Below are 18,103 nucleotides of genomic sequence, written 5' to 3' on the forward strand. Positions count from 1 at the left end.
TTTTTTTAATTTTTTTTACTATGGCAACAAAAATTGGTAAAATTCATAAAAGTGACAAAACACAATACTTGTTCATTATCAAAATCTTTGCTATTTTTTTTTATATAAATGTATTTTAACAGACAATAAAACTTATGATTTGTTTGAAAATGATACAAAATATATAAGCTTTAACTTAAGTGGCTGAAAGACCAGAGCAACCAAAAAAAAAAGCCCTAGCAACCGGTCTGAAATTGCTGAATTAATTCAAAATCAGCATCAAATACATGATTTGATACACAACCATTATGTACCTTATAATATCTGTTTTGCAGCCCTGTAAATGGACTTCTTTCAACCATAATCAACAAGCAATTACAGATGGGTGCGTTCCTAACCTTGACAAAAGTTAACTTAGAGTTAACTTGTTGACTGCTTTTTAAGTTAACTTGAGAATTTTTAAGCAGACCAGCAAGTTAACTTCGTCTACGGTGGACCAGACCTACGGTCCGCTTTTTTATGACTGCTGCAGACCTATCGACGGGTCTGTTCCAGACCAGACCTGTGGACAAGTCTGCTTTTGACCAGTCCTGAGGACAGGTCTGCCCCAGACCAGACCTGTGGACAGGTCTGCTCCTGACCAGTTCTGTGGACAGGTCTGCTTCTGACCAAACCTGTGGACAGGTCTGCTTCTGACCAGACCTGTGGACAGGTCTGCTTTTGACCAGACCTGTGGACAAGTCTGCTATTGACCAGACCTGGGGACATGTCTGCTTATGAAATGTTATCGTTTTTGCGACTTTTCATATCAGACGTGAGCTTTATTAAAATATATATATAAACAACATTCGCATTGTTCTTCCCAAGAAGGCCTCTGATAGCAAATTTCTTTACTCGCTATACTCTACTATAGACATTATTAATAACAACACAATTCTTTCTTTTTTTCTTTTTATATATTCTTATAAACATAAGTCAATTACATAGAGCTATCTGTAATCTGTAATCTGTATAATAAATTCTGCCAGTCAAGGCACACCTCCAATTATAGCTGGAGTGACATCCACCACCACGAATATATATATAATTATCACACAAATAATGGTTCCATCCACCGGAATATTATATACACAAATGTCAATTTATACTATACGCAATAGGCAATTTTAAAATCTAAAATTAACTAAATAAGAAGTGATAATTTGGACTGTCTTATGCTGAGCCACTTACATAACACTTTAATCATATACAATTATATATAATTAACTTATAGTCTTAAACTTTCCTCCTCTTTTTGAGTTGTTTAGTATCCAGACCGAGAAGTCTATATCTTGTTGTATGGAGTAGGTGTAACATTTTCCTACATTGAGGTTCAAGAATTTTTGATATATTATCAAATATTTGATCACTGTTATTTTTGCAATAGTTGTAAGGATCGCAAATCAATCGGAGTAGTTCAATGTTACTGAGTCTGTTGCTCTCAGAGAAAATTCTACCAGCAGTTCTCACTATTTTTTCCAATATGGGTTTTCTTACAGCATCTAGAGTTACACAAGTAAGCAGGAAATGGGATAATGTTTCTTCTCCATTTTTGCATAATTGACATGTTGGGTCCACTGCATTAGAGTTATATTTGGCTCTTTGTGATTGTAGGATGTATACCCCTGTTGCAATTTTCACTCGTGGTGGCAGTTTTTGTATTATTTTTGGGTCAGAAGTAGATATACTGATCAACGGATGACAATGACCAAGGCTGTATATTGGAGATAAATATTGTAGGCTATTGAAATGTTCTTTCTCATCCAAGATCTTTCTATGCCAGTATGTTTTAATTTTATTCACCATGCTTCTTTTCCATGTTTCTTTTGTTGTTATTGTATCCAAAAATTCTACTGGGTCTGTTAGTTGATATTTAAAACAAATTTTCTTTGCATCTATGAACCAACTGTTGCTTTTGCACGATTTAATTTTCAATTGACGGTTTGCTATTTTCCATTCAACAGTTGATTTGTCAGAACATAGAATATTTCCAAGTAAAGTTATAATTTTTATATCAATTTCAGCATTTATGGGTAGTAATCCAGAAAATAAATATATAGCCGGGTCTGCAGTTGATATTGGTAAAGATAATATTTGCTTTATCGTTTTCTTGTAGAAAGATTGTAATATTTTCAAAGATTTGCTGTTGGTCATTACAACATCTAGTCCATATAGTAGGATAGGCATAACATATGTTCTGAAGGTGGATATAGATGTGGATGGGTCTAGTCCATTTTCTCCATGCAAGCCACTTGCCATTAAACTGTATAAAGCTCTTCTTGCCTTCTTAATGTTTTCCTCCGCAGTTACTAGTTGTGTGTTACAGTTCGATCTTTGTATCCCAACATGTGTGGTTTTATCAACTGTAGGCATTTCCCTATCATCCATAAGAAGTGTCATATCATTATGGGCATTGGTGTTGGTTTGGATAGGTAGTACAACGCTTTTAGTAGGTTGTATTATATATGACTCTCTTTTGCTGTAATCGTTAGCTATGTTGACTAGTATTTGTGCTTCAAACTGAGAATTACTAGTTATGGTAAGATCATCAGCACAAGTAGGCGCACTACAGTTGATCGTTCCAATATGTCCTCCAAACCCAGTGTTACATATTTCGTTTAATAGATCGTTTACATAAACTTTGTAAAGGTCGGCACTAAGAGTACCTCCTTGTCGGACACCTTGTTCAATATTAAATGCATTTGATTGTTCACCGTTCAATTTGACACTGGATCTTGCATTTTTATATAGATCATCAATCATGAGTATTTCTTGCGGTGTGAGTCCCATGTGAAATAATTTGCGTATAAGGCTCGAATGTTTTACTACGTCAAAGGCCGACTTAGCATCTAGCATAACAAATATTGTTTCTTTTTTCAGATCTTTGTTCTCTCGTTGAAATTCCTCCATAATTAAAGAGCAATATAAAGGAGATGCATTCTTGGTAAAGCCTCGCTGGAGTGGATTTTGTATACATATAATTTTGGGATTGATGCGAAATTTAAGTACTGTTTCTATGATCTTTGATAGAGTTGGAGTTATTGTGATGCCTTTATAGTTTTTTGCGTCATTCTTGTTGCCTTTATTTTTGAAGACTGGTGTTAATATTCCAAATTTGATAATATCGGGTATAAAGCAGAATTCAAAAGAACTGTTTAGTAGAGTTTGTAAATATGAGGCAAGTATTTCTCCACCATGAATTAAATTTTCAGCAGTGACTCCATAGGTATCCGGGGATTTGTTTCGATTAAGACTTTTAATGGCATTCATGATCTCTTGCTTCTCTACTGGAATATGCCTGAAGTCATGTTTGCATATATCTATGATAGTAGCATATTCATTGTCTACCTGCTCAATATATGCTTGGTCGAATTGACTGTTATCACTTTGTTTAGCAAGATTTGCAAAGTGTTCTCTAAAACCCTCCAATATTCCTCCTTCTGTATTGTATTTTTGTCCGTTTACATTTAGCTCATCAATATGCATTCCAAATCTTCCTCTTTGACGTCGGATAAGTTTGAAAAATAAATTGGAGTTGTTACTTTTGGCATTAATCAGTTCGCTTTTCCTTTCTAGCTGTTGTTTTGCTAGTGTTAGTCGGCATTCTTTTCTAAGGTTACAGGTTGTTACTTTCTTCTTCTGTAACCACTGATTATTTGGATCATTAGGTCGGTTGTTCTGTTTCCAATTATAGTATGCATTCTTCTTGTCAGTTATTGCTTGACGAATTTCTGGTGTCATAACTTGTAGTTTTGGTTTCTTCTTCCTTATTTGTTTGGATGGTCCTGAGGTAGATGCCGCTTTGGCTAGTAGCTGATTTAAGTCTATATAAGCATGTTCAATATCCTGTATAGATTGGAGGTTTTTGTTCAGTTCTAATATGCCATTTTCTATTGTTGAGTTATATTTCTCAATATCTACTTTGTCCCAGTTGATTTTCGGAGTCGAACATATCCTTTTGTTAGATTTATTGTGTATACAATATTCATATTTAATTCTTGCTACGATGGGGTAGTGGTCTGAAATGTTTCCAGGTATGTTTTCAAGCTTGATGATTTTAACAATACTCCTGCTGAAATTTTCGCTATATAAGAAGAAGTCAATGCAAGTTGAGTCACAGCCATTTGGGTGTATAAAAGTTGGACCTAGGTCTTTAGTTAAAAGATTATGTTCTTTCATAAATTCCTGAAGATGTTTTGATCTTTTACTATTGGAAAATTGGCTTGCATTTTCATTTAAATCTCCTCCTAGCAGTATGTTGTGAGTATCTTTAAATTTTGAATATATTTCGTGCAGTAGATCTATACACTCCTGAAATTCTTCAATACTGTCTGATGACCCCTTACAAGGCAGATATACTGATATGATTAAAAGTGGTTCAGCACCACTGAATTCAATACATTGTATACGTTCGTTCCCATCTGGAAGTTGTGTTATATAGCTATCAAGTTGTTTTTTCCACATGATTGCTACACCTCCGTGACCTCTAGGCATATGCGTTGGTGGAATTGGATCTATTTCTTTGTCTACTTTCCTTAATATATATCCTGAGACTTTTTCCTTTATAGCATTGGCTAGACTATTGCTGTTGCTTCTCGTAGAATTTGAGCTTGACCTATCACTCTCCCGTGTTTCATTGTTACTGTTCATTGTGTTGTCCTCATTGTTGATCTTGTGGTATAGGGACTTAACTGTTTTTTCAAGCTCATTATTTCTAGCTTCAAGTTTATGTAACATGTGGCCATTTATACACTGTACTGCCCTAGTCTTGCAGTTACGATTACATTTTAAGCATCTAACAGAGTTTGAGTCCACAGAAGTTGTATTATTAGCCTCTACATTGCTTATGATATGTTCAAGCTTATCTGCTAGTATTTTATTGAGGTTGTCTTTGTCTATTTTTAAACCATTTAGATTTTTATTCCTCATAATTGCATGGATCTTTACGAGGTCTTTATGGATAAAATTATTTGTCTTTTTGCCATTGACTAACATGGAGCATCTAGTTGTATATAAATTGATTGTATAGCCTCCATTAATGCTATCTTTAACCATAAATGTATATTGTACTATGTTGCCACCTTTATCTTTGCTTATATCAGTGCAAACATTTGACATGTCATTGTAAAGTGTCTTGCAAGCAAATAGAAGAAGCTCAAATGAAATTGCGTCAAGCTCAGCGGTCAGACCACCACCCGTTGTTTCATAAGATATTTCTGTGCGTTTTGTAGCATCAAGTTTCTTTTTCAAAGCTTTTTCAATATTCAAGCTATAGCATTTTGTGATGGTGTCAGAGTCATGTATGTGATCAATAACTTTGTTACTAGTGTTTGTATCGGGAGTTTTTGTAGTTAGCGCCATATTAACTGTTTTTATATGTGTTCAGATACAGCTAGCTTGGAGTTCCCATGCAGACTGTACTGAAACACTATCGGCAGTTATTTAGTTGCTATTCTTAATAACTCCACTGTTTATGACCAGCAGTCAGTTTTGATTCTCTCGGAGATTTCACGTAGCCAGACTAATGCCAAGTTTTGTTTTGGATGGATTCCGTCACTGTATAGCGAATAGTTGAAGTAATGGACTGTTTCGGTACGAGAGCGAGTTCGACGTTTCGAGGAAACCTTCAGATGAATAGAGAAGTTAGGCGAGCTTGTATTGAGTTGGGTGTTCAATTGTCTAATATGGCCATTAAGCACAAATATTTGGCGTTCAAGTTCTTTATCTAAGGTTTTATATTCCTGGTTTAAATTGTCATCTGTTGATTTATTATATCCTTTTATAGAGTATACTGGTACTTCTAAAAATGTTAATTTTGAGCTATGATATTGATTTAACAGTTCAATAAATTTGTTAAGGTATTGCACAATGTAATCAACTGTTTGATCTCCTTGACTGTTCAGTGTTATCTTTTTCTTGCATTTAGTGGTTAGATTGCAGGTGCCTAGCCAAATATAGATGTGAATTTTTCCAATATTTTTAATTCTACTATGAATGTTATTGTTAAGCCAACTGTAACTGTCTTGGACTTTGGAGCCACTCTTACACCACCATTTTATATGTCTATCTACTGGATTGGTGATTTGATTCCTTAAACAAAATCCTTTGCTATCTGATAATATTACAGGTGTGTAATTTAAACTATCATTAACAGGTGCAACAGGTCTCTGTAGATACTTGACTAATTTTGTCTCGGACATATATATTTTACAGGATGAAGCCTTGTAATTACGATGAGATTTAATGACTAGAACTAGATGTTAGGATTAGAATGTTTATATATAAATATATATTTCAGCTATCTATACGTGCACAGCTATATAGTGTTGTATGGATGAAGCGGTGTACCATATATGCATGAAGCGAGAAAAAAGCAATGTTATTATTACTGCAGACAGAAAAATGTTATTATTTGCTATTCAGTCACACGCTATGAATGATAATATGAATGAAGCGTAGATGGATGGGTATGTTTGGGACTCAGCATAAGACAATCAAAATGTTTTTCAAAATATGGCGGCCATTTTTTTCATTGGTCGGACGCCATGCTTGTTGGCAGAGATACAAAGTTTATCAATTTAAAACCATAAAATTTCGCACTAAAAGTTAATAAATGGTTTAAAAAGTCAATTGGTCACATAGAATGCTGTGGCATTTAAAAGTTCCTGATAAAATACAATGTTTCTATAAAATGTTATCCCGCCACCAAAAGTACGTCTTCACACTTCAAATCTCGTTATCGGTTTCATATTTTTTTAATTGGAAGGCGGATAGAAATTAGGGTTATCCAACGCATCGGAACAACATTCATATATCATGGGATATCAACATCTTTGTCGACGTTACTTCGTTCCCCGTGTTTTACCTGACCCTTCATAATTTTTAATTTACGCATTTATACATGCATGGATATTTCATTGTTATTCTACTTATTTGGATTGGATTTACTATTCTTTTTCCGCAGAATATTCTAACGAAAATTGTACAGTTGTACAGTGTCCGGATATGTACGATGTGGTAAAACTACCAACAATCTCGCCAAATTCGTCAGATTTGTCGAGAGATTTATACACATGAATGAAATAGTTGTCACTTGACGTTTAACTACAAACAAAATCAATCAACCGACATAATAGATTAACAGTATACTATTACCAGAAGAGAACCTCAAATACATTTTTATTAAATATCACAAATGAATTCAGTCATGTCAGTGTTGGTACTTGTACTTGGATGATGCGGCCTAATAGTTTTGTTTTACACACCCTAGTGACTGTTCAATATTATGAATACAGAGATGAAACGCTGACATTCTCAATGTATGCGGAAAAAAAATTGCATTAATTGTTTTCCTTATTGCTTACATTTGCCGTCCTACTAACATGTTCAAAGGAGTGCCAGGAGAAGACATAATTAGGCACCATCCCAACAGCGGTCATTTATTTTATACATTGAATCCAGACATCAAAAATATGGCTGATTTACTATGCGGATATATATAGATTTTTAAATTAAAGTGCACATATGCAGGTTAGTTTTTGGTCGATGCAGTCAAATAATGATGTTGTATAAGTCAGCATGAGGTATCAAATTTACTGAAATTTTGTTACGTATCAATATTTTGAATAAAAGGAGGACATGCTGACATCCAAAATTAATGCGAACAAACATTTGTTGTTATTATATTGCAATATTACTGTCCATTGTATTATACATTGAATCCTGGTATAAAAAATATGGCTTATGTACTATGATGGTATACATGATATATAGATTTACAAATTAAAGTGCACATACATGTATGGTCAGTTTTGGTCAATGCGGTCAATTCATTTTGTTGTACAAGTCAGCATGAGGTATCAAAACTACTGAAATTTTGTGACGTATCAATATTTTGAATAAAAGGAGGACATGCTGGCACCCTAAACATGCTAAATTTATGCGAACAAACATTTGTTGTTCATGTTGTTATTGTACATGTTGTATTGCAATATAGCTGTCCGTTGTATTATACATTGAATCGTGACATAAAAAAATATGGCTGATTTACTATGCTGGCATATAGATTTACAAATTAGAGTGCACATATGGTCAGTTTTGGTCTTGGTCAATGCGGTCAAATTATTTCATTGTACAAGTCAACATGAGGTATCAAAACTATTGAAATTTTGTTACGTATCAATATTTTGAATATAAGGAGAACATGCTGGCACTCAAATTTATGCGAAACAAAAATTTGTTGTTATCAGCTGGTTATTGTATTGCAATATTGCAATCCATTGTATTATACATTGAATCCTGACATAAAAAATATGGCTGAATTACTATGCGGGTATATATGGTATATAGATTTACAAATTTAAGTGCACATATGGTCAGTTTTGGTGGAAGCGCTCAAAATATTTTGTTGTACAAGTCAGCATGAGGTATCAAAACACTGTAATTTTGATATGTATCAATATTTTGAATAAAAAGAGGTCATTCTAGCACCCTTAAAGTATGCGAACACAAATTTGTTGTTATTGTATTGCAATGTTGCTGTCCTTTGTATTGTATATTGAATCCTAACACAAAAAATATGGCTGATTTACTATACAGGTATATAACTTTACAAATTAAAGTGTACATATGGTCAGTTTTAGTTGATGCGGTCAAATAATTTTGTTGTACAAGTCAACATGGTCAGCATGAGGTATCAAAACTACTGAAATTTTGTTACGTATCAATATTTTGAATTAAAGGAGGACATGCTGGCACCATAAATTTATGCGAACACAAATTTGTTGTTATTGTATTGCAATATTGCTGTCCATTGTATTATACATTGAATCCTGACATAAAAAATATGGCTGATTTACTATGCGGGTATATAGATTTACAAATTAAAGCGCACATATGGTCAGTTTAAGTTGATGCGGTCAAATAATTTTGCCGGACAAGTCAGCATGAGGTATCAAAACTAATGTAATTTTGTTACGTATTAATATTTTGAATAAAAGGATGACGTGCTGTCACCCTTAATTTATGCGAACAAAAATTTGTTGTTATTGTATTACAATATTGCTGTCCATTGTATTATACATTGAATCCTGACATAAACAATATGGCTGAATAACTATGCTGGTATATAGATTTAGAAATTAAAGTGCACAAATTGTCAGTTTTAGTTGATGCAGTCAAATAATTGTGTTGTACAAGTCAGCATGAGGTATCAAAACTACTGAAATTTTGTTACGTATCAAAATTTTGAATAAAAGGAGGACATGCTGGCACCCTAAATTTATGCGAACAAAAATTTGAAAAAAATATGGCTGATTTACTATGCGGGTATATAGATTTATAAAAAAAAGTGCTCACATGGTCAGTTTTGGTCAACACGGTCAAATAATTTTGTTTCACAAGTCAGCAAGAGGTATCAAAACTACTGAAATTTTGTTACGTATCAATATTTTGAATAAAAGGAGGACATATGCTGGCACCCTAAATTTATGCAAACAAAAAATTGTTGTTATTGTATAGCAATATTGCTGTCCATTGTAATATACATTGAATCCTGACATAACAAATATGGCTGATTTACTATGCTGGTATATAGATTTACAAATTAAAGTGCACATATGGTCAGTTTTAGTTGATGCAGTCAAATAATTTTGTCGTACAAGTCAGGATGAGGTATCAAAACTACTGAAATTTTGTCACGTATCAAAATTTTGAATAAAAGGAGGACATGCTGGTACCCTAAATTTATGCGAACAAAAATTTGTTGTTATTGTATTACAATATTGCTGTCCATTGTATTATACATTGAATCCTGACATAAACAATATGGCTGAATAACTATGCTGGTATATAGATTTAGAAATTAAAGTGCACAAATTGTCAGTTTTAGTTGATGCAGTCAAATAATTGTGTTGTACAAGTCAGCATGAGGTATCAAAACTACTGAAATTTTGTTACGTATCAAAATTTTGAATAAAAGGAGGACATGCTGGCACCCTAAATTTATGCGAACAAAAATTTGAAAAAATATGGCTGATTTACATTGCGGGTATATAGATTTACAAATTAAAGTGCACATATGTTCAGTTAAAGTTGATGGGGTTAAATAATTTTGCCGGACAAGTCAGCATGAGATATCAAAACTAATGTAATTTTGTTACGTATTAATATTTTGAATAAAAGGAGGACATGCTGGCACCCTAAATTTATGCGAACAAAAATTTGAAAAAATATGGCTGATTTACTATGTGGGTATATAGGTTTATAAAAAAAAGTGCACACATGGTCAGTTTTGGTCAACACGGTCAAATAATGTTGTTGCACAAGTCAGCAAGAGGTATCAAAACTACTGAAATTTTGTTACGTATCAATATTTTGAATAAAAGGAGGACATATGCTGGCACCCTAAATTTATGCAAACAAAAAATTGTTGTTATTGTATAGCAATATTGCTGTCCATTGTAATATACATTGAATCCTGACATAACTAATATGGCTGATTTACTATGCTGGTATATAGATTTACAAATTAAAGTGCACATATGGTCAGTTTTAGTTGATGCAGTCAAATAATTTTGTCGTACAAGTCAGTATGAGGTATCAAAACTACTAAAATTTGTCACGTATCAAAATTTTGAATAAAAGGAGGACATGCCGGTTCCCTAAATTTATGCGAACAAGAATTTGTTGTTATTGTATTACAATATTGCTGTCCATTGTATTATACATTGAATCCTGACATAAACAATATGGCTGAATAACTATGCTGGTATATAGATTTAGAAATTAAAGTGCACAAATTGTCAGTTTTAGTTGATGCAGTCAAATAATTGTGTTGTACAAGTCAGCATGAGGTATCAAAACTACTGAAATTTTGTTACGTATCAAAATTTTGAATAAAAGGAGGACATGCTGGCACCCTAAATTTATGCGAACAAAAATTTGAAAAAATATGGCTGATTTACATTGCGGGTATATAGATTTACAAATTAAAGTGCACACATGGTCAGTTTTGGTCAACACGGTCAATTAATTTTGTTTCACAAGTCAGCAAGAGGTATCAAAACTACTGAAATTTTGTTACGTATCAAAATTTTGAATAAAAGGAGGACATGCTGATACCCTAAATTTATGCGAACAAAAATTTGAAAAAATATGGCTTATTTACTATGCGGGTATATAGATTTATAAAAAAAAGTGCACACATAGTCAGTTTTGGTCAACACGGTCAAATAATTTTGTTGCACAAGTCAGCAAGAGGTATCAAAACTACTGAAATTTTGTTACATATCAAAATTTTGAATAAAAGGAGGACATATGCTGGCACCCTAAATTTATGCAAACAAAAAATTGTTGTTATTGTATAGCAATATTGCTGTCCATTGTAATATACATTGAATCCTGACATAAAAAATATGGCTGATTTACTATGCGTGTATATAGATTTATAAATAAAAGTGCACACATGGTCAGTTTTGGTCAACGCGGTCAAATAATTGTGTTGTACAAGTCAGCATGAGGTATCAAAACGTAACTAAATTTTTTTATGCATCAATATTTTGAATAAAAGGAGGACATGCTGGCACCCTAAATTTATGCGAACAAAAATTTGTAGCCATGTGTTAAAATGATGCTTTCCTCTAAAATACGTCCTTTCATAGATATACATATAAAAAAGTGCAAAAATGGTTGAATTTGATAGGTATTGGAATATATATTCAGTGCCCGTTATCATTGTAACCAAGATCGTTTTTTAATTTATAGATTGGCAGATCACAGATAAATTTGTATTTCAAGCAACGTTTTATTCGAACTTTATTTTCAAATATTTGTATTAAATCCTGTTTATATAACGGAAGTATTAGTTTTACTTTATTTTCGATGTTTATACTAGTACTACGAAACAAAGATATTAAAAAATATTTTTTAAAAATCGACGTAGAGCGGTCCTGGTTACAAGTTAACTTAGTGTTGAGCAGACCAGGGCAAAAGTCAACTTGGGAACAGGTCTGGTTTCGATAGGATTTGTCAAAGCAAAAGTTAACTTTGTGGCAGGACTGGTCTCGAAGTTAACTTATGTTAACTTTATGGCAGGACAGGTTTCGAAGTTAACTTATGTTAACTTTACGGCAGGACTGGTTAGAAGTTAACTTATATCAATAGCGGACCTGTTTCGAAGTTAACTTTTTGGCAGACATAAAAACAGTCCTAGGACCAAGTTCGCTTTTCAAGTTAACTAGATTTTGGTCCTAGGACTGGTCAGAGCAGTCCTAAATTTGGTCACAGGTTAACTTTGACCAGTCCAAATGACTGGTTATCAAGTTAACTTGCTGTACAGGTTAGGACTGCACCCATCTGTATATTTCTCTATATTTACAACTCATATCTCTTGATTTTATGAAAGGATCATTTGGTTATTGTAATAACAAAATATGGCATAAAAATGCTGTATGTAATATTTTTACATATTATGGTAGAGATAAATATTTAATGCAAACTTTCAAATTTTATAGTAAAATAATCATAAATAAATAAGATATTTAACATTATTTAGACAGTTCATTCCTTCTTTTCCCACTTTTTCTAAATCTGGTACGAAAAGTTAAAATTTCATGTTGGAATAGGAGGAATACTTATGCAAATAAAGGATTATACTTTATTAACTTTTAATTGGCCAATGTTTTTTTGGGGATTTGGGATAGGAAATAGGTTATTTTTGTGTATGTTTGAATTGTGTGTTTTTAATTCAAATAAAAATGAAAGAAATGGAATAAAATTGAGAATGGCAATTCTGAATAAGTGAAAGAGACTAAAACGCAACCATATATTCATAAATCAATCGAAATAAAGAAATGTAGCAAATTATCTTATATTTCTTTAATAACACAAATTCCAAAGTAAAGTCACGTAAGCATTATACTATGAAACAAACAATACCAGTAAACAGCACTAAAGCAAATCACACATTGTAGCACACACATCAGAAATCCACCGTAGATTAGTCTATTAAACATGTTAAAGTTTATTAATATATTCAACGCGAATAAGTTGGGTGGCTGCATTGCCAAACTGAACTGTTGTTACTTCTTGGTAGGGTATTACTGCTGCACAGTGAATCATGGTTGAGGCCTAGATTCCTCATGTTTCAGTAGTTTTATTTGTTTAAAATGTTTGGTCGCGGGTTCTGGAATGTTTCGTTGACTTGCTTTGCCATCCCTTTAGATAATGTGTAGTCGCAGTCCCAGTATTGTATAATGATCCCATCAGTATTTTGTTTCATAATCAGTAAAGAGCATGCAGTTTAATTAGTTGTGTAATTTTTTTATTTGTTGTTTTGGCTCGTAATTAGCTTTCAGTAACTGCAAGTACTCTGATATATGTACTAAGTGTCTTTTTGTTGTTAGTATGTACAAGTAAACGGCCATGTCCACTTTGTGTTTATGTTTTACGGGGAAGATTGGAATCCCACTTACATGTTTCACCATTCCCCAAGCAAGGAAACCTTCGGTTCTAACCCCAATGTTTTATTATATATTACATTTGTTGAACCTTTTGAAAAGAACAGACAAGACTGTGCGTGAAGCAAAGCATGCAGTCATATTCCAATTTCAATATAAACATCGTCTGTATATAATATACTAGAACACACCCGTGATATTGCGGGTCCGTTACTGAATTAAAGTATATAACTATGCACGTAAGCCTTATTTTAGTATCGGTATTGTCATCTGATAAAGTCGTGCTGATTATAAGATACACAGTTTTCTCTGCTTTCAAATTTTTCTGTTTGAACCCGTCGACCTAAAACTCATCAATTATTGGTAATATTCAGTTCCTGGAATTGAGTATTTTTTAATCAACAGCATTGTCCAACAAAGTTGAATTCTTTGATTTGCTGTTTTACGTAATGCCCGCTAACAAATTGAAAACTGTACCTATACGCCTTATTTTAAGTCCGTATTTTTAGTATTCGTTTTGTTATCTTAGAAAGTCTTACTGATTAAAATACTACAATCATACAATAGGGAACAATTTGACAATTGTTTAATTTAGTAGTGTCAACCTTGTGATTATGACCCGTATATATAGCAAAATCAAATATACCGTTTGGTGGTGCGCCTGTCAGATGCGGAACGTACAGATAAGGTAATAGGTAACAGGTGAATATACTATTGGTATCGGTATCGGATTCGACCCGGAACTTGTTAATTATTGGCAATATTAATTATGTGAAAAACAAAAGGGTCTGGAGTGGTGTAATTTTTAGTCTACACCATTGTCCTATATAAGCTATAGATAAAGTTGAATTCTTTGATTTGTCGTTTTTACCCGATGACGGCTTATAATTGGACCTCGTTATTTTAGTATTATAGATGTATTTTTTTTTACATAAGTTTCTATTGATACATTTTAAAATAGATGTTGCTATGGGTAATTTGTATTTCCATGGTAACTATTGAAATCAGCAACTATAACGATGGTAATTTAGAGTAAGATTTTGCTTGAATGTAATTTTTTTATCACTTATGAAACAGTTCAGTACATTTAAGCTCTAAAACTGCAATATTCTGCAAATAATAACTCCGTTTCCAAGGAAAAATCGGTTGCTATGGTGAGAAAACTAAAGAAAGTCCCAAGATTTTTTCTATTTAATCTGGTAAAGTGGTATCCAAACTTCTTAACTAAAGTGCTAACTATGTTATACACAGTTTCCCTTGTCTGAAAAACACCACAGACAATTTGATAATTTCGCAAAAATCCCAAATTCAGAAAAGTTAAAAATATGCATTTTTTGGCAAAATTTTACAAAACATTTACAAATTTGGTTTACATGCAATCTTAACTAAAATGATGCTTAAACCAAGTTGTATCAATGTTACATATGGAAATTAATGAAAAATGCTTGATTCTATTCATGATCAGGCACTGCATTGTAGTGATTTAACTAATTTAAAAAAAAAATTTACTATGCTTCACAACAACAAAAATAGAATGTCCGTTACCATGGCAACCACTCGTATTTTCAAAATCATATTTATTTTTTTGAGCAGTATTCAGTTACCGCTTCTTCTATGCCATTTATAGATCAAATCAGAAACCCTCATAAATTACATGTATATGGCACCCTGCCTGGTTCTTATAAAGAGCTGTACTTAACAAACATGGATGCGTCAACGGTGTAACGTGTGTTTGTATATGACAAAAGAGATGCTCACAATATAGCTCAATTACTTTTGTCAAAGTATATATGGTGCAGTTAACAAATAGTAATAAAATACAGAACTCTAAATTAATATAAAAAGGGTGAGGTCAATTCAATTTGAAGAAATCAAACGTTATACAATGTTAACAAACAATGTTATTTGTCGTTGCATATATAAACACGTAGAACATAGTTTTGTGTCAGTTTTGTTGATCATTTACTAACCTTGTTCTGTGCATTTAGATCAATACCAGCATCAATAAGCAACATGGTGATTTCCGTGTTTCCTTGTCGTGCTGCATCGTGAAGTGCAGTGTCACCATTCTATACATAATTACATACAAAAGTTTTAACATATCATTGAATGATAACGATAGCAGATTATGTCAAATAAGAGAATAAAACAACACCGTGTCAATAAAATGTTATTAACAAAATAAACTGCAAAAACGTATTATCATTTAAACGAATGTGTATGTGTTTGTGTATTATTTTAGTTAACGATTCACGTGCAGTGAAAATTAATTATGTTAATGACAGTGCTATTGTCGCCGTCATCTTGTTCACATTGGTTACGAAAAAATGTTCGGTCAACGTTGACTATCGAAACATAACCAACGGCAAGATCAATTACTGGAAGTCATCTCGACCAATCAACGTATTCCCTTATATGCAAAGCATATACGAATGTTCACATTTAAATTGCAAAATTTGTAAGCTTAAGTACTAGAATTGTTATAATATTGTGTTTTTTTCGATATATAGTGACCTCAACATTGGAACATTTTAAAGTCAACAACATTTTCAATGGTTCTTCATTCTGCAGTGCTTGTTATGGAAGATATCAATTTGCAACTTATCACTTATGGTGCAACCTTAAATGATACTTTACTAAAGAGTAACACACACACTGCATCAAGTGTTGTCTAGGTAATCATATATGATGCAGTACATTTAGTTTTTGTCATTGAAGATAGTTCAATACGTTTGCAAGTTTAACTTATAATCCACTGACCTCATTCTTTATATCGAGATCAATGCCACCATCAATCAGCAACTTGACGATTGGTATGTGTGTGTTCGTTACAGCAATGTGAAGTGCAGTGTCACCACCCTGGATAGAAAAAAAACATAATTGTAATTTTAATATGATATGAAATAAAACAGAAAACAACTTATAACATTAAAGGAAGTGACACATCATAGACTCGCACTTAGCGTAAAGTCAAACTGGTACCCGATTTATTACATTGTTGTCATTATCTTGAAGTGCAGTATTTTCCATGGTTCTCCATTCTGCAGGGCTTGTTATTGAAAATATCAATTTGTCACTTTTCACTCATGTTGCAACCTTGAATGATACTTTACTAAATAGTAACCAAACACACCCCATCAAGTGTTGTCTAGTTTGAAATCATATATGATGCAGTGCATTTAGTTTTTGTCATTGCAGATACGATTGCAAGTTATGATCCACTAACCCGATTCTGTATATTGAGATCAATACCACCATCAATCAGCAACTTGACCATTTCTGTGTTTTTGTCCAATGCAGCAACGTGCAGAGCAGTGTTACCATACTGGATAGAAAAACATAATTGTAATTTTAATATGATATGAAATAAAACAGAAAACAACTTATAACATTAAAGGAAGTGAAACATCATAGACTCGCACTTAGCGTAAAGTCAAACTGGTACCCGATTTATTACATTGTTGTCGTTATCTTGAAGTGCAGTATTAAAAAAGAAAATTTGGTTAGATTGTCATTTATAACCAATCGTACGACCTTCGGCGTCACTGATGAGTCTATTGTAGACGAAACGCGCGTCTGGCGTACTTAATTATAATCATGGTACCTTTGATAACTATTTTGGTACACTACTGGGTCGATGCCAGGTCAACGTTTCGTCTCCGAGGGTATCACCAGCCCAGTAGTTAACTCTTCGGTGTTGACATGAATATCAATAATGTGGACTTTTTTAAAATAAATTTCCTGTTTACAAAACTTTGGATTTTTCGAAAAACTAAGGATTTTCTTATCCAAGGCATAGATTACCGTAGTCGTATTTGGCACAACTTTTTAATTTTTTTTATCCTCAATGCTCTACAATTTTGTACTTTTCGGCTTTATAAATATTTTGATATGAGCGTCACTGATGAGTCTTATGTAGACGAAACGCGCGTATGGTGTACTAAGTTCTGGTACCTTTGATAACTACTTTAACAATGAGAACAAACCATAAGGAATGTAGCGGGATTAATCATTTTAGTATGCGCTCAATCAGGGTCAGTGGTTTGTAACTTCAATTGTTACTACTTTACTAATGCGTATCCACACATACAATAGCAAGCGTAAATTGTTTACTTTGACATGCACATATGATGCAGTATATTTGGTTTTTGTTATTGCAGATGAAGCAATATAATTATAAGTTTTACTTATAACCCATTGACCTGTCCCTATCTTTAAAGAACGAAAACAGCATCGACATATTGTATGATGCACGGATGCATTTTGACTTAATGAAGAAACATAAACAAAATATTGTTTAGGGGACAACTGAAACCTAACTCAAGTGCGGTATCTTTTCGCTGTGTTAAAAACTGATTGGTGACATTGATCTTGTTAGTTTGCAGAAAAGTTTTCAAAGGAGATTTGGTTTGATTACAAACGAGACAACTATCAACCTACGTTCATATGAAGTAAATGGAAACATTTATAAGCAACCGTACGGTTACAAAAAAGAGAACAAAGAATAAAACATGTGGCATGGTTAAATATGTTTAAACATGCGCTCAACCCTCCCTTAGCCTGGGACAGTGATGTAATCGTTATAATCGTAATTAAACTACATAGCGTTATCTATTCTTTTGTTTTTT

At 33.0% G+C, this 18,103-nt stretch overlaps 1 protein-coding gene across 1 annotated transcript; it reads right to left on the minus strand.

Moving 5' to 3' along the window:
- Window positions 1-15,433: 15,433 nt before the first annotated feature.
- LOC139503401 (ankyrin repeat domain-containing protein 2-like) lies at window positions 15,434-17,488 on the minus strand. Its single transcript, XM_071293180.1, has 4 exons — window positions 17,462-17,488; window positions 16,702-16,800; window positions 16,236-16,334; window positions 15,434-15,544 (listed from the first exon to the last, which is right to left on the minus strand). Exons 1-4 carry the CDS (start codon window positions 17,486-17,488, stop codon window positions 15,434-15,436), a joined length of 336 nt encoding a protein of 111 aa, XP_071149281.1.
- Between the last annotated feature and the right edge of the window lie 615 nt (window positions 17,489-18,103).

This window comes from Mytilus edulis, chromosome 14 (genome assembly GCF_963676685.1).
Source record: "Mytilus edulis chromosome 14, xbMytEdul2.2, whole genome shotgun sequence".
In the NCBI taxonomy this organism is placed as follows: Eukaryota; Metazoa; Mollusca; class Bivalvia; order Mytilida; family Mytilidae; genus Mytilus; species Mytilus edulis.

Coding starts and splice junctions, on each gene's coding strand:
- LOC139503401 (XM_071293180.1), bottom strand. CDS start 17,488: ATGATTAATCCCGCTACATTCCTTATG. Junction 16,335..16,701: donor ATCTCAATATACAGAATCGG/GTTAGTGGATCA, acceptor TTTTCTATCCAG/GGTGGTGACACTGCACTTCA. Junction 15,545..16,235: donor ATCTCGATATAAAGAATGAG/GTCAGTGGATTA, acceptor AATTATGTATAG/AATGGTGACACTGCACTTCA.